The sequence below is a fragment of the Chroicocephalus ridibundus genome, chromosome 2 (genome assembly GCF_963924245.1).
Source record: "Chroicocephalus ridibundus chromosome 2, bChrRid1.1, whole genome shotgun sequence".
In the NCBI taxonomy this organism is placed as follows: domain Eukaryota; kingdom Metazoa; phylum Chordata; class Aves; order Charadriiformes; family Laridae; genus Chroicocephalus; species Chroicocephalus ridibundus.
This window is the reverse complement of record NC_086285.1, coordinates 113979244-113996376: the sequence shown is the minus strand read 5'-3', so window position 1 is coordinate 113996376 and position 17133 is coordinate 113979244. Positions and strand designations below refer to the sequence as shown.

The 17133-nt window shown below is 37.9% G+C and overlaps 1 protein-coding gene across 11 annotated transcripts in view; it reads left to right on the top strand.

Moving 5' to 3' along the window:
* PTPRM (protein tyrosine phosphatase receptor type M) overlaps positions 1-17133 on the top strand; it is a 481345-nt gene that overhangs the window by 364878 nt on the left and 99334 nt on the right. For all 11 annotated transcript variants that reach the window (XM_063326582.1, XM_063326581.1, XM_063326579.1 and 8 more), the window contains one exon: positions 16482-16633. In XM_063326582.1, coding sequence (XP_063182652.1) covers positions 16482-16633 — 152 coding nt within the window. The remainder of the gene's footprint in view (positions 1-16481; positions 16634-17133) is intronic.

The following is a 17133-nucleotide window of genomic DNA, read 5'->3' as shown; positions in this document are numbered from 1 at the left end:
TACAATGTCATTTCCCATTCTTATTTAGTTACAGTTATTTATAGTGTTACAATGTTTTGAAGGAAGACACTATTTAAATAGTGAACAGGTGTCCCTAGTGAATTGCACGGATGTCCACTCACCTGTTTTCAAGTTACTTAATTCCTTGCTGTTGAAGAAACTAGCACAATACTATCTTTTAATCTGATGTTTGTAATCTTAAAGGTTTTACTAGTGACTGTTAAAAATTACCCCCCAGTGGAGGGCGGTGTCATTCCACGCAGTGACTTGCGGTTCAGTATAAAGCTCATGTAAGAACCCATGGCGCAGTACTTGGGGCATCTTTTCATTAAGAGGATTCCATTACTAATTTTACTAAGTGACTAAGTTTAATGGGTGTATTGGAGACCCTGATTTTACATTTGGTCTTGCACAAGTGACAAAGGGAAGCCCGTTAGCTCCTTGAAAGAGGCAGCCCTCCTTCTCCAAGGGCAGAAGTGGAATGCACCGTTCTGAAGTCCTCATTCACTTAACTCTCCACTGAAGTCAACTGTAAGGAGTCCTGTAGTTTCCTTTGAAACATACACCTTTTTGACAAGTTGTCTAGATAAGCTAGGAAATGTTGATCCAGTCAAAGCATTCTTTGGACATCTGGTCTTAAAACTGTTATAATTTGAATCAAACAGTATGTTAAAGAGAAATTGCCATGTTGTAGTTCATGAATGTGTTACATTTGTAGTTGTGCATTCACATTTCACTTCAGAAAACAATCACAACGCTATAGGTATTTTCAGGTCCTTTTGTATAGTTAAATAGCCATAATGAATATATTATGGATTACTTACCCTAAATCAGTAGAAAATACACCAACACTTGTGCCAAAACATTAAAAGAACCTGTTTCACAATAAGTACTGTACTGTTTTAGAAGCATTCCTACTCACTGCGTATTTTTTTTCAAGTGCAGAAAAATATTTCAGCAGTTTCTCTAGGAGGATAAAATAGCCACATATTCCCAGCTGTTACTGACTGGTGGTGATGTCTTGGAAGTTAATATCCTGCTAACCTCTCCCTCTAATTTCTGTTAATGGAACTCCTACTCAGACCTGTCTCCTGCAGTTTGTTACAGGCATTAAGACACTCCCCCTCAAGTACCGTCTCCCAGATCATGTAGAGCTCTAACAGAGAATTCTGTGCTACTGGTTTATTCAATAAACTCATAGAAAGGATATTATTAACCATTAAAATCTTCAGGGATGCCAAATCGTTTTTATGGAACTCTCTTACGTTTTGCTACAGAGGTACTGCTTTCTTCGTTATCAAGTGCTGTTGGTTTGTTGGGGTTTTTTTGTTTGTTTTTTTTTTTAATAAAGAAAAAGCAGTTTTCCTTGCAGCTGTCACAGTTTACATCCTTTCTCTGTAAATAATGAGTTGGAGAGTTAATTTTAGCACTACCACATTGTATCTTAGAAACTTCATCGTTGTTCATTATTATTAGAGGAGTGCAAAGGAATAGTTTGTTATTTTCAACAGAAAAGCCTGCTAGTTCACTTCCCTGCAACACTTAGAGAGGTCTGTGTATCTCTATAAAAGTCATTATACTTACTGTATTACATCACTACTGTAAACTGTAATATGCCAATATATTCGAAGCACCGGGCTGTGTATTGTAAAAACAGCAGCTATCATTATTGTTAAAATTGCAGATTCCAACTGGCTGATATTTTTAACGATGTAGTAGTATTCTGGTGGTTTGGGGTTGTTGCCTTCTGAAGAACAGCACAGTGCTTAGCAACTCACGTTAATACATATAGTATTACTGTAAGGGATGATTTAGTCAGGGGAAGGATTATGACATTACTTAATAGCTTTTACTCTGTTTGCTCAGAAGGAATTTTTCCATGCAAGCTCTGTTCAGAAGTTTCAGATTTTTGCTTTTCCAAGGATAAAAGATGTCTTTCTGACTTTAAAAGTGTATTTTCACAAATTTAGAATTAGATTTGAGAAAAAGTACAAGGCATTCATTTTCTCTTTGTGTTTCTGTGACAGAGGTGTAGACTTAAAGGTAGCGTGGTTCCCTGCAAAAATTTTGATTCCTCGGTCTTTGGATTATCATACTGCTTGTGGGTAGCAAAGCTCTGAGTGAAAATCCTATATTATATTACCATTAATTAAGATTCTTTTCAAATGTTAAAGTTATTGTGGCTATAACACTGATTTTTTTCAGATGAAACTGTATTAGAAAGATTTAGAGAAGCTTTCCTTGACACCTTTCTTACATCTTTTAATTAAGAAAGCCTTTGGTGTTAATAGATTCAAGTTTGCCAGAATTAGAAATGAAGGGACCTAAATATATGTATTTGAAACATTCTTACCTAAAGCCACCATGGTATGCGGCTGTATCAGCTGCACTTCCCACAGTGGTATAAAGAGACCCTACAGTCCAGGCTTGATGAGGCTCTGAGCAATCTGATCTAGTTAGAGATGTCCCTGCTTACTGCAGGGGGGCTGGACCAGGTGACCTTTAGAGGTCCCTTCCAACCCAACACATTCTATGATTCTATAAAGTGAATTAAACAACTTTCCTTGCCATACAGGCCTCATCTCTTCACGATGAGCCATTGAATATAGGACCTAAGAGAAACCTGCTAAAAGAGAAGCAGGGGCTGGACAACTTCATTAGCTGTTTATAAAGGGGGCAGATGACAGTTTCTCCCAGAAGCCATTTGCATGGGATAGGATTGGATTGAGGGTGCAGCTGCATCTTAGACTGACCAAATAGTGTCAGCCTCACAAGGTCGCAGCTGGACCGCTTCCTCCTGTAGTCACAGTTTTGGATTACCACCACACTTCCACTGCCAATTAGATGATATACCCGTGGTTTGGGAGAACACTTGAATGGTTTACGAGCTACATGCTGCTAAAGAACCACTGCTTAGTGCCTTCCTTCCCCCAGTGAGCACAGAGTGCTATTAAATTAGAGCACTACCAAGAACACTATGCTCTGGGTATATCTTCATGCATCCCACCCACCTTAAGGGGATGGCCCAATTTCAGCAGCCCCTTAGGAAAAAATGAGTTTCTTTCTTACATGACTGAGTATTGCCTATTCTGAGTTTTTAGTCACTGACTTTTGTCGAGACAGATTTCTTCTTGTGGAAGAGAAAGAAGATAGACTGGTAGGCTGATTAAAACCCTACAAAGTTGCATATTTTGAACTGCTGAGGTGTATTGAATATTACAAAACTCTTGAAAGAGGGAATTGCTTGAAAAAGTGGAAGGTACGTGACAGAGATGGGAGTGCAGGTAGTACGGAAAAAATCACGTGCGAGTTTTTGAACATTCAGTACCAGCACTTGCAAATATATTGTACACTCTCCTGCCTGTATTGGGACACAAAGAGGCAGAAATTATCTATTCAAGTAAGGAATTATAGGACTATGGTTCAAAAGTCAGCATGAGTGAGGAACGCTGTCTGGCACAGACAGCAATATACCCATGAACTGAAGAAGTACTTCCCACTGCAGGACATACGTAGTCGCTAGGTCAGGATGCTTATCTGTCTGACGGAATATCTGTACTAATACAATGGAATTTGTAATTGGCAAAAAGCCTTTGGCTGTTTTGCGTTCTGTTACTGGGGAGCAGCAAGCCAATGAATGAGTCGTGTTAGATTAAGCCTAGCAAAACCTTTGCTTTTAATTCAGCACTACACCAGTATGTATATTTAGTTACATATTTACATATATACATGCATGTATATAATATATACAATACATACAATATATTTACATATATTTAAATAGCAAATATACTAAAGATAATTCCATTAAGGAATGTTTTGGAGAACTTTGAACAATTTATTTTGACTGTATTTAATGTCCTTATACTGATAAAGCCAAATACCTTAGTTTCTGTCTAGTGGGAGAGATATCTATGCAGAGACCTAAATACCTTCAGGGGAAAAATATTTCCTATGTTTAAAACTGTCACAGTTACTATTGCTTTCTGTTAACTTGAGCCTATGCAAGCCTAGAAGTTAACTTGTTAGACTCCGTAGAAATCTGGGAATCCGCTTGCTCTGCTGGGACTTGCAAGACAAACTCGCTAACCCCATAGTGAAAGTAACAAGTTCCTTCATCCAGAAAATACCTGTCCTGTACCCAGGTCAGCCTCAGGTAGTGACGCACTGCGGGGCTAGGGATTTTGTGTTTGTGGGAGGAACTGCTTATCTGTCAGATTTACTTTTAAAGATGTAAACGTTTGCCCGGCCATGCTTAAGGAGTTTAGAGTATCAGCAAATCAGAAAGTGAGAGACCAGTGGGCAGAGAGGGTGATGAAACTGCCACATAATGGATACATCTGCCATACAGCCCTGTAATTCCTTGCGCTGAGAACACCTCTGAAAATGTGGTGAAAAATTGGTGTGGGGAAAATCACCCCAGAACAAATTTGCATCAGTTTAACACTGCCTCTTGTCTTGGTTTGTGAAAGCGGAGGGATTTTGGGCACCTACGGTGCACACCACCCCTGGGAGTTTGAGGCTCTACTTAAAACTGACAGCTATGGAATAAGGAGGTGTTTTCTTTCATCATTAGCCAGCCTTTTCTAAAATGATAATTAGTTTCAGGAAGTGAATTTCAAAATCTGTTATGAATGTAGTTATGTGAAAAGCTTTCATGTTCCTGTTGTCTGGCACTACACATCACACAGCTACCTCCTCCTGAGCAGGCCCCAGTGTTGTCTATTTAGTTCTTTATTCAGATCAGATGATAATATGATGGGGGAAAAGAAGAAAAAGAAAAGCTGTTGAGGCAAAGAGGAAGACTTGCAATGTCAAATGCAAAATATATATTTTAAACAATATGTTATAAATCTGGTATTCTTGTACCATGTGCAGAGTCTTTAATACCCGTCTCCACAATACTATGAAGGAAATACCTCTCTCTGTGAGCCCAATATGACATACACATCTTTCATTCATCTAAATTGCTTATTTTAAGTTTTATCTCTTAAAACAAAATTCGGTATGTGTATTCATTTGCATGCAAAAGATTCTAGGTATTCTTGTTAGCTATAGGTAAGTTAAGTGGCATATATGCTAACAGAAGAGAAAGTCCAGGTTCTGTGTAAATTTTCATTTACTGTTCTTAATAGAGTTAGCTAAGAAAATGAAATTTCTTTTTGTGGGGAAAAAAAGTATCCTCAGGCAAAAGGAAATCTCAGGTTTAGAATTTTCCTGTGACCATACATTTCAGAAAAGGGCCTCTTCAGAAACTTCAAATACTTTGTTTCAATAAAGTTGAAATAGTGTAATAGAAAGCATGTAAAGTAGCGTAATGTCATTTTACATTTATGTACAATTAACGTAGCAGAAATTAATACAAATCAAACACAATGGAAAATGGAAGGTTTCATCTTCATTAAAATGAGGACATGTATATTATTAATACCATATTAGAAAATCAAAATAGAGTTTGCCTTTTTTCATGGAAAATTATCACATTCTCATTAAGCAGTTCAATGTGAATATAACTAGCTCTCTAATGAAAAAACTTTATTGATAAAAATATTTACACAAGCTTTGCTCCTTAATTTAGAAAGATGGTTCAGTACATGCAGCAGAAAAAAAAAATTAAAAACGAAATAAATAACTAAAAAGAATCTATATCTATCATCATATTTAATTATCTGAATGTATGTAATTTTGCTAGTATTACGTATTATCCTGTACTGGTTCTGATTGTGCATGTCACGTGTAGGACTATTCCAAAGAAGGGACACAGTCGAGGATTGTGTTCAAATCTGTAATCCTTTAAATCCCTATGGCTTCCTTTTATGAAAAAAAAAAAAAAAAGCCCTATTACCAGAACATTTAACGGGAATCCTAGAATAATTTAGACCAGAAGGGACCTTTAGAGATCATCTTTTCTAACCTCCTGCTCAAAGCAGACTTCAACTAAATCGAGCTGCTGAAGACATTGTCGAGCAGAGTTTTGAGTATCTCCAAAGATGGAGCTCCCACCTCTCTGAGCACCTGCTCCACTGTTTGACCACCCCAATGGTGAGAAAATTTTACTAAGATCTAATAGGACTTTCCTTAGTTGCAACTTGTGTTTAATGTATCTTGTCCTTTCACCATGTGGGTAGAGTCTAGCTCTGTATCCTCTATACCCTGCCATTAGGTAGTTAAAAACTGCAGTAAGATCCCCTGCAAAGCTTCTCTTCTCCAGGCTGAACAAGGACAGCTCTTTCAGTCTCTCTTCAGGCAGGATTTGTCTGTTGAGAGAGATCCAAGTTCAGTTCCCTGCTCAGTCAGGTAACATTTAAAAGTCCATTTCCTTTCCTGTCAGAGGGTCCTAATCCCCTGGTTGGTGATACATGTTTTTTTAATAGGAAGAACTTTCCAAAACCTTTTAAAATACACTACCTTGAAGAGAATAATTCAAGATTGACTGTGTCAGAGAGTATGACTTGCTGGTTTAGTGAGCAGGGCCATCAGCTGAAAGACAGACCTGGGTGCTGGTCTGCTCCTATGTCAAAGACCATAGTGATATTTTTTGGTATAATGCAGTCATTTCACCCCTCATCTCCCTGCCCTGATTTAGCTGCTCCCAGCTGCTCCGTGTCCCTGCATTCCTCACCATAACAGACCTCTCAGCTGCCTGGCTGTCCTCTTTCCGTCCTGGGAAGAGCGGACAAGCACAGAGCAGTTTGTTGTCACTCCATGATTTTTGGCCTTCACGTGTTCTAGCTGGGCTACTGGGTTCCTCCTTGTGCTCGTAAAGGATTTGTCATACTTTGGCCTCTCCCATATTCTAAGCAGCACCCTGATCCTTGTCCTGCAAGTAGTTCCGCATGGCTGCCCTAATCACCTAAGTAAATCAGTCAGCTAAGTCTTTAGTGAACTGAACAGATTCATAAGCATTTGCCTTTTAATTAATTCAGGGGGGAAAAACCAAGGTGTTAATACTCTGTATATTTTTCTTATAGACCTTTACAATTCAGGAGGACCTATATGTCGATTAAACATTGTATTCACTATTTTCTTGATCGATTTGGGGATTGTAAGAATCAAAACACAAATTTAAATTCTCATTGCAAAATTGTTAACTTTTGAAACAAATTCAGAGAATTTGTGGCTTTTCATTTTTCCTTCCTTAGTTCGGTTGAGTAGAATGGGACATGTTATTCCTGATTCATCACTTATAATAATCAAGGTCATAGTCAAAATTAGATAGTGGTAAATTTTGAAAACTATTGCTGCTCACGTCTCTATTGTTTTATTCTCCTGTTGGGGGGGCAGGGGGTGTTGGATTTTCTTTTTAAAGTGTGTGGGTGCATTTTTCTGAAGACCAAGACCGGTGACTAACTTGAGCCAGAAATAGTGCAACCAGGAGGTTCGCATACACAGAGTTCTGCCAAAGCTTCTCAAATTCCTTTTTACTGCCATAGCCTAGAGGCTTCCCTGAAGAGCCTGTCAATCACACTAAAATGCATTGAGGTCTTCTTAGGTGGACAAACAAGAACTAAACTGTAACCACAAAATTAACTTTTTCTGTGAGCTAAGACAAGAGTCAGCCCATTTCACATAAATGTTTTTACGTTAATCTGATGCACCACATAGCTCCAGTTTTTTCGCACTGTCCGTCAGCCGCCAGTGTTCCCCCTCAGCCACTGCTTCGGCAAAGAAAATCTGTCAGTGCCATGCCTCCTTTGACCGGAGGTGTTCTTGGGTTTGATGCAGAAACTCAGATAACCTGATGTAGGAGTTTATACGAAGCAGAACCTAAGAAACAGATAAGCAGAGTTTTTAATGATGCCACTGTAAGCAATTCTCAAAGCACGTGCTGAATGCCTGAATTCAAGAAAGAACAGTTAGCAGCAAGAGTAGGCGAGCTGCGTGTCTGCGACTGCCGCTGTACCTTACTTTTCCGTCATCTTTTTCTTCTCAGTTCCCATTCCCCTCCATATTTTCTTTCTCTTTTTTCTGATCCACTGTTTCTTACGTCATGCCATACTTTACCTGTGAGCTACCGCTGTTATTTTGAAAATGGGATGTAGTCAAATAACTTATTTTTGCTTTGATCTCAAGTGATGCTAATGAACCAGTCTACTAGTAACAAGAAAGTACTAAAAGACCATTAAAGGTCTGATATGCAATGAGTAAAAAGGGAAGTAAAAAAATCAGAAAATCAAAACTGTTTTTGTTTAGGCTGGTATAAATCAAAACCATTTTTGTTAACCTCTGCCTCCATTTAAAAAGTTTGTATTCATTTTGCACTCAATTCTTCTAACTCTATAAGTTAAACGAATCCTCCCCCACCACCCTTTTATTTCTTTCTCCTCCCTTTCTAGCTAGTCCTGCTAGTATTGGGATGCCTTCTTGGTCTCCCAGTAGTAGTTTTGATGTTACTGAAAGTGCTTCTGAAGTCTCTGTGGCAAAAATGAAAGCCACAGTGAATGAAAGGCAGGAAAATGAAATCCTGTGGTATCAAGAACACTGTTTTCAAAATTTGAGTAGCATCACAGCATTTTTTTAAAATTCATTCTTTTGTCTTTACCAGAGAATGCAAGAGCATGATAAAAATGAAATGAATAATGTTAGCATTTGCTCTGAAGCAGGAAGTTGATAATTAAAACAAAGAAAGGGCACCTAAAAGAAATTAGAATAAGCTGCACCTTTGTAAACTCAGGTAAATGGGCTTGTGCAGCCTTGGCTATAGTCAAATATTCATAATTTCTACATCAGTCTTCCATGCTGTTGTAGCTTTACTTTGTTGTGATGTCAATACAAAATATGTGTTGGACTTCTTAGGAAAAGAATAATTTTATAATCTAATACAGCTAATGCATACTAGGAGATCCTAAGCAAGGAACAATACAATTCAGTGGGATCCTGCCTACCCTTTTCTTTTTTAATTCTCCTGAAAATTACCTTCCCTGTGGTGGTTCTCTAGAAATTCTAGTTCTTGAAGTGCGGACAACTTGTAAAGCATTTTATTAGGTGTTCGCTAGTTCTTGCTGCAAAATGTAGTGCCTTTAAAAATATTTCTCCAACCTTTATTTCCTGTCTGATAGAGTGTTGACAATACACAGTTTAATGTCACTGTGAAACTGAATTATTGAGCATATTAGGTGTCAATATAAAGGATAGAAATGTGAAACTGAATGACAGAAGTTTGCTGTGAGCAGAACTTTGCTATCACTAATGCCATACTATTTCTATTTCACTTCCTCGCTTGATTTCAATTGCTTCATATTTGTGTCTCGGTCCATTCAGGGGAGGTAAAAAGGGTTCTGTGCGGTGTTGCTGTTTTCATAAGAAATATAAAGCAGAATAAAAGTATTAATTAATTATAATCATAGTTATTTAATAATGCCTAAAGAAATTTAACATTTTGGAATTGGATTAGATATTCAGGTTTCTAAAACTTGTGTTCTGTGAGGATTTTTGACAGTGAAAAGTCACATAAAGAATACAGATGAGGCATTGTAGATTCAACTTATGCCCTAAAAGGATATCCTAAAAAATAGAAAGTAGTATTTCCAATTTTAATGCTGATAAGAATAATACCCAGTGATACCAAATGTGTAGTATTGCAAACCAGGGGTGGTAGGCTAAACCTGAACTCCATCGTACACGTGTAAGTCTCTGCCTCAGAGGACCCATTGCTAAAGACAGGAAATCAATCACGGTTATTGACAAGGACTGTTTCATTGTTAAAGAAAAAATAATTACAACATAATTATGAAAAATATATGAAAACACAATAAACAGGGATTAAGTCAGTTACATTTGCAGACTTCTTTATACGCTTCTTGTGGAGAGCTTTTATTAAATTACACCTTTGGACTGAGTGTCACTGAATCAGTGACGGTCATTAAATGATTTTGGATTAAAGCATTTTCCCCCAAATAATTATGAGTCTTCTTTTAGTGTATCATAGACAGCCAAAATAGATAGGCAAAGTAATTAATTTCTGAGATAATTAATCCTGCCTGGTATATCGTAAGTAGCCTAAAAATGCAAAATGGTGAGTAATTCTAAGTGCTAGAAAAACAAATAAGGTGTTTACATTCTGTTTCTTGCATAATCTGTACAGGGATTCTTAATATAATAAAAAATTGCATCAAATGTTGGATTAAAAGTCCACCAGACCTAACATCACGTCTGTGACAGTGTCCAGTGACAAACCTTCAGATGAATACAGGAACAGAGCAAAGATAAAATAATGAATCCACTGTCCTCCACTCAGCCCTTAATCAATTTTTCTTTTACTGAAATTTACTTTTGCTATCTCCAGAGTCCTATGATGACGTGTTCCATAATTATCTGGTTTGTGTGAAAGTATTCACTTTTATAGTTAAAAAATTTTCTGCATACCCTCTGGTTCTGGTTCTTACATTTTTGAGAAATAGTCATTCTTTCTTATTTTCTTACTTTTCTCCATGTTTTTTGTATACTTTTATCATATTCCCTGTTCAACTGCCTCTTTTTTAAACTGGCGACTCCTTATCTTTATAAGGACTATCGCTCTTCTGGTAGGATCTGCTCCTTTGGTCTTCCCATCACCTCTCTGTATATGTTCTCTTGTTTGAGAAAGTCTTTTTTGGATAGGCACATGGCAGAATCGCATGCAGTGTTCAACATGTGGGAGCTCCATAGATTTATACAGTTGCTTAATGCTATTTTCCGTTTTGTTCTTTATTCCTTACCTAATAATTTCTGACTTCTTTTTGCCATTTTGACAATACATAGCACTGAATTTTTGTCTTCAGAGAATCAGTGACTACTAGATTTCTTTCTTCTGTCGCTTCTGAAGTCATTTAGACACGATATTTTGTGTCTATAGTTAGGATTATTTTTTCCCATATGCATGACTATATCTGTCAACAATGAATTTTATCTTTAGTGAATGTGCAGTCACCCTACCTCGTGAGATTAATTTGCAACTTTTTAACCCTATTTCTAATTTTTACTACCAATTAAAAGTCGTGTGTTGTCCAAAAATGTTGTGGACAACAATGTTGTTCACCTATTTTCTAGATCAGTGTGTATATGGTGAATAGTACAAATCCCAGCATGCACTGTTGTAGGATATCCCCTAGTAATGTACCTCTGTTGCGGAAAATGACGATTTAGTCCTACTCTTTGTATTGTATCTTTTTAACTAGCCGTTATTTTACTAAAGGATCTTTCTGATTAAAGTTTAGATTCTTTCAGGCGTTTGGTGAGCAAACTGTTACAAGTTTTTGTAACTACAAGTGCACCACACCAACGGGTTGTATTAAAACCCCCAGTCCTTTCTTCATCAGAACCATTTATGTGACCTGTCCACAAATAGAGAAGTGAAATTTGAAACAAAATATATATAAGAAGAAGCTATGTTATCTTAAGTTATAATAAGTAAAATAGTTCATTGAATTAATTAAAGGAAAAAATTTAGCCCAATTCCTTTAGCAACACTGTGTTTATTAATATCACGGTGATGGTAGTGTGTCGCTGGAGCTGTGGAAAGTAGGAGCCTCTTGTTTCTCCTTTCTTTGCTTGGAAGAAAGGAGGCATAGTGATAGAAAAAGGGGAGTACCCCTCAGTTTGGAATTGGGAAGACGGAAGTGAGTGCTTTTGCTTGATTCAAATAAATATGCTTTTCTCACTGTGCCTAAATTAAAATGGAAGGCACATTTCTTTCAGAGCGATTCTCTCAGAATCAACCTCAGTTGATTCTGGTTATCAGCCCCAGTGACCTTTTTTTTGTTTGTTTTATTTTTACTGTTGTTACATTGCTCTTAACTATGGTAGTGTCCCCGTGTGCCTCATGCATTGTGCCCAGTACTTCATGAACACGAAGGGAAAAGGCAAGCTGGGTCCCAAAGAGCTTGTTATTTAAGTCAAGACAGGACAGAGAAAATGGATACAGGTAAGCAGATGGAAAATAGAGTAAATAGAGGCTGATAATGTAGCAGCAACTTAACAGTTGGTTTGTTTGAGGGAGAAATCACAGAGAAGGAGGATTTTGAGAAAGGTATTGAGTCAGGCTTGCAGAAGTTTCACATGGTGATCCTTTCAACTAGAAGGGACTGTACAGGAAAAGATGCAGCATTTAAGAGTTCCATGGTGGCAGATAAAATGGGGACAGATGGTGATAAAGCCTTTATCATTTTCCTAGGCTGATTTTGTTAGTATTTGTAACAGAACAGAGTAAACGATACCCAAAATCCCACAGAATGTTTTCATGGGAGTCTGTATGTGTCTGCTCTGTATTTTACCATATTTTTACCATTACACCAACTCATTTCTTTCAATTTATTGTGCCTTAAAATACCAACAGTTCCTGGCTAGTTTTGAGATTGTTCTGAATATCAGGCTCCTCTTTTCTGAGACTGGTATTGTATATTCTCTTTCCTCATATAGCAATGGTAACACTGTTTGTGTGACAAGCTGATAATTTTTGCTTTCCATACAAAAAGAATTTCATCCTAGGTAATCGTTGTGGGGTCTTCCATCTGTTTTATTTTTTTCCTTTGGTTGTAGACCTCTTTTCCTTTAAGAAGGAGGAAACATCAGAGAGTAGCTATGAAGTGTCTTTTCTATGAGTGAAGATGATCAAATATTTAAGTCTTCCCCCCCCAGAATTTACTTCAAATCTAAAAGCATGAGTGGTGACATTGATGTGAAGTACCATGGTTTTACGAGTTTCTTACATCTTATATAGCTGGAGCCTCCTAGGGATCGAGAGATGAGGAGCGGATGAGCTGCAGAGACTGCAGCACTGCAATGCTTTCAGCAATATCTGAAAACTGCAGATGTAAAAAATGCTGTATTCAGCTAAAGTTTACTTGACTAAGTCCAGTGGGTGTTTTTGTTCACAGTACAAAAGTCTGGCTGGTATCACTCTCTTCCTGTAGCAGTTGTTGCAGATTTGAACTTTTCCCACAAGACCTATTTCCAGAATTAGATTCAGAATGAGAAATACTGTACAGTTGTTACTGTCGTAAAAACAATCTGCTATAGCTTGATTATGGGACCAAAAACAAAAATGCAGGAAATGAGAAAATGTTAGTGTAATTTCTTTAAGAAAATTAGCTGACTTTTAATGAAATTTGAACTTCATATTGGTGTAATAAGCAAGAGCTCTGGCTTTCCTTGGGAAGGATACAATTGTTACCGTAAAATAAAGGACATTCCCCGTAACAGCAGATGATTGAAATACGCAGAGCATGGGGGTTTTCATAATCCCACTGAGTGGCTGGTATCATATATCTTACCACATTGTGTATTTTCAGATACGGATGAGTATCACTGTAATGTTGCCCAGGGCAGTTCTCCTAGTAACTTTTATTTAAAAAACCATTAAGGAGGAGTTGTTACCTTTCACCCAGGACATTGTTCACGTGCAAGAGTTCTTGGAAAAAGCACTGAGCCTGTGAGATTAACAGCGATCAAAGGTTTTGTGAATAGAGATAGTACTCACAGGTCTGCTGATGGTCAAGGGAAGGCCACTATATACTGCAGTTTCCTGGCATTAGTGAGTATGCAGTGTCTCGTTAGCTAATTGGATTGACAACTGGTTAAAGAGACGCTGCTGATTGCAGCTTGAAGAGAGGGGAGTCTCGTGAAGAAAAGCTGCTTCTGCATGCCCTCCTGAAGCATTGCTCTTGTGCTCAATTCTCCTGAAGCACTTTCCTATGGTCTGCACAGCTGTGGAATAAAATAAGTAAATAAGTACGATATGTGCCTTACAGATGAAGTTTCAGTGACCACACTGTGGATGCTGTCATTGTCACTGTTCACGTCCTGGTTTCACAGCCCAGCTAAGCTGGGAATTGCCCAGTGGTTGGCAGGTGGTGGGAGTAGATGTATGTAATTTCACCTTAAGGCTAAAGAGGATCAGAGGAGGAGCCATGCATGACTTGGTGTGTTGCCACCTGAGCCAAGGGTGGAAAGAGGAAAAAATATATCCATTTCATGTTATCACTTTGATAAGCCTGTCCTTATAAAGGACTTATGTTAAGTTGTTCGTGCATTAGGGGATACATCTCAGATTCTACTTTAAATAATATATCACTTATTCATTACAGTGAAGGAGGGAGGAGACTGAAGGATGCAAAGATATAGGAGTTTTGTTTTACTTAGAGTACTTGAGTGAAACTTCTGTATCTGATTTTAAAAGAGTTCACTGGATTACCTAATGGTCCTTTCTGCATTTATGTACTGTGAAGTCATAAAAAACTGGTTTTGTTATCAAGTCTACAAAGTAAATTAGTGTCAATCATAAAGGAACTTGTTAAGTTTCTCCATTTAATGTCCTTAAATTAAAATTAAATGAAAATTTAGAAGCAAAACCTTTGTTTGTGAGTTATTTTTGCTGTCCACCAATAATATTCCAAAGCACAAAATTAGGAGTTAAACTTAATCTTCAGGAAGGGTGTGACTTGTTACTGTTTATCTTACACTCTTTCTTAGCAGGACTGTAATATTATCATTAGTGAATTCTGAAATCCGTAATAATGAGCATTTATGGATGAGTTTTTGTTGTGCGTCCAAATGCTTAGTGTAGTACAGAGTCCCACAAGTGGCTGCCATCCGACTGACCATAAGCGCTCTCCCTCTCAACGTCAGTTGCAATTTGGTGTTCATGGTGGCTCAAGCTAACGCAGGTGCCTTTTGAGCTGGGGCGAGCAAAGAGGCACACACTACTCATTACTGCAGGTACTGTAGCGGGATTTTAAGGCAGAGTATGACTTCAGTCACTTTCAGTCATGGGGACATGCCCTCATGAATGGAATGGCAACCCAGCACATTATTGAGGGCCAAGTGTGACCCTTAATACTTCTGTGTGCAGTGACCCAATACCATGCCTGCACTTACTATTAGTACTTTTGTTAACAGCAAGACTGAAGTTTCAAAGGCCTTTCGAGCTTTAGTCAAGGACTAAGATACTGCTGAGCTTGGTACTATATCAGTACAGAACATAAGCATGGCTCCTGCCCAGATGGCTTGTTCTTTAGCTGTAAAGAAGAAACAAGTAGACAGATGGGGAACATGGGGAGACTCGGGGGCAATACTGATCAGCATAGTGAACAGTAATATCAGTACTCCGCAGAGTGCGTCTGCAGGCAGTGATTTGAAGCAGAATAGTGAGCTATTGGTAGGGAGCGTTACAGAAAGCTCCTCCCATGCAGCATGAAGGGAGACAAACGTGTTTGTTTGAAAAGGTAATGGAGGCTGGTATTAAATTTTTGTTTGTGGTGGGAATAATTTTTTTCATACTGAATGAGAGTCAACAAAGAGAAAGGCTTTGAGAGCACAAGTTGGTTATGCTTGATGCAGTAGGCCTCTAGAAGTGGAAGGATACGTAGATGAGATAATAAGCTCCTGTAAGTTCTGGTTGAAGAGCATAAAATCATAACTAAAAGATCTTTTTGGCGGATGGATATGAGTTGGTTTATTATGTTTGCCACAGAGGAAAAGCCATTGAACAAACAGATATGAGAAGATCAAAGTATGCGGAGTGGTTATTTCTGTGTATTTCTGTTATTTATGTGTAAAACTCATACCTTGAAGATACTATACAGAAGGAATCTGGAAAATTTAAATGAAGGCTGTAGGCAAGGATTTGGAGAAAGGCTTGGTCTAAGATGGAGTCGCAGGCCAGGGAAACAAGCCAAATGGGCATGGGGTCCACCATCATAAAGACTACAGATGTCTTGCAGAGCTTGAAGGAAAAATCGTTTTGGACATGTTATTTTGTGATGGTAGCTAAGCATAACTCTGGGGGAGACAGAGTGAGATTTTAGTTTAGACAGAAACAGACAGATCTGGAAAAAAGAGATACATGCATCCAAAGCAGTTCTGCAGCTTAATGAATCACCTTTATAGTATCGGAATCAAGATCTTGTCTCTGACAGATCACTCCTGCTGAGAAGCAACTAACTCTTGTGACTAATTCTCCTTAAATCAAGATTGACAGAGAATAGTCTTTAGAAATGCAAGTCAATTTAAAATGTCACTTGCTCGTGCAGTGCGTTAAGAGATCAAACGTATACTATACAGTATGATGTAAACCAGTTGTATTATATGGTGTCTCAATGAAACAGCTCCAGACAGTTCTACACATGTGAAGTGAAAATTATTACCGATTTGTCACTTCCAGTGAAATCTTCTCTGCTGTCATTTTTATTTATGTATTTAAACAGTTGTAGCCTCTGATACAGTAGCTCACATCACCTTTGTATCCAAGTAGTCCCCTTTAATTCAGTGGTGGTCCCCAAGGATTAAGGTGCTGGTCACCATAAGTCTGGGCATTGGCAACTATTCCTTGATTGTCAGATGTCGTTGAAAGACATGAGTGTGGAATCAAATTAAATTTCCAGAAATGCAGGAATAATTGTAATAATGTTGTAACAAACTACAATACTGATCTAAACAACATGAAGACTATGTCTGCTCATGGAGTGTTGTTTTTTCTTTTTTTCCCTCAACATTCATTTCTTAAGAAAATTGGCTAAAAAGCGGAAAGAGACATTGAGTAGTACACGGCAGGAAATGACAGTGATGGTGAATTCAATGGATAAAAGCTACACTGAGCAAGGCACCAACTGTGACGAAGCTTTCTCTTTCATGGACACGCACAATCTAAATGGGAGATGTAAGTTTTTTCTTTTCTTTTCTTTTTTTTTTTCTGGAAGGTGGAAGAAAGGTGCAAATGGTTTTTAAAATACTCCTCATTACTCAGTCATGGAAAATCCATGGGACCTAGAGTTTCCCACTGTGCAGCACATTACAGTGTGTATTCGAATGAGCGAGACAGTCAGACATCAAGAAGAGACTTCTTTAAAAATAATAAGGGTAATTGAGCTTTTTTCTTCTGTCCATCCTTTTCTTCTGCAGAAGAGCAAAGACATTACTGAAACAGCTGCAGTTTTACCTTTCTCCAGTCTCTATTATGTTAAAAATTTTATATCCCTTATGCTGTCTCAAGTCCTTCAAATGCTTCCCCTGCTTACTTCTGTTTATGTAGGCGAAACTTATTTTTGAATGTCATAACTTAATAATGGTGATCTGATTGTCTTTCCAGTTCTAGATGATGCTCTTTCTGTTGCTTGTGCGAAGGAAGAACTCAGTGGAATTATCTGCTATGCAATTTCA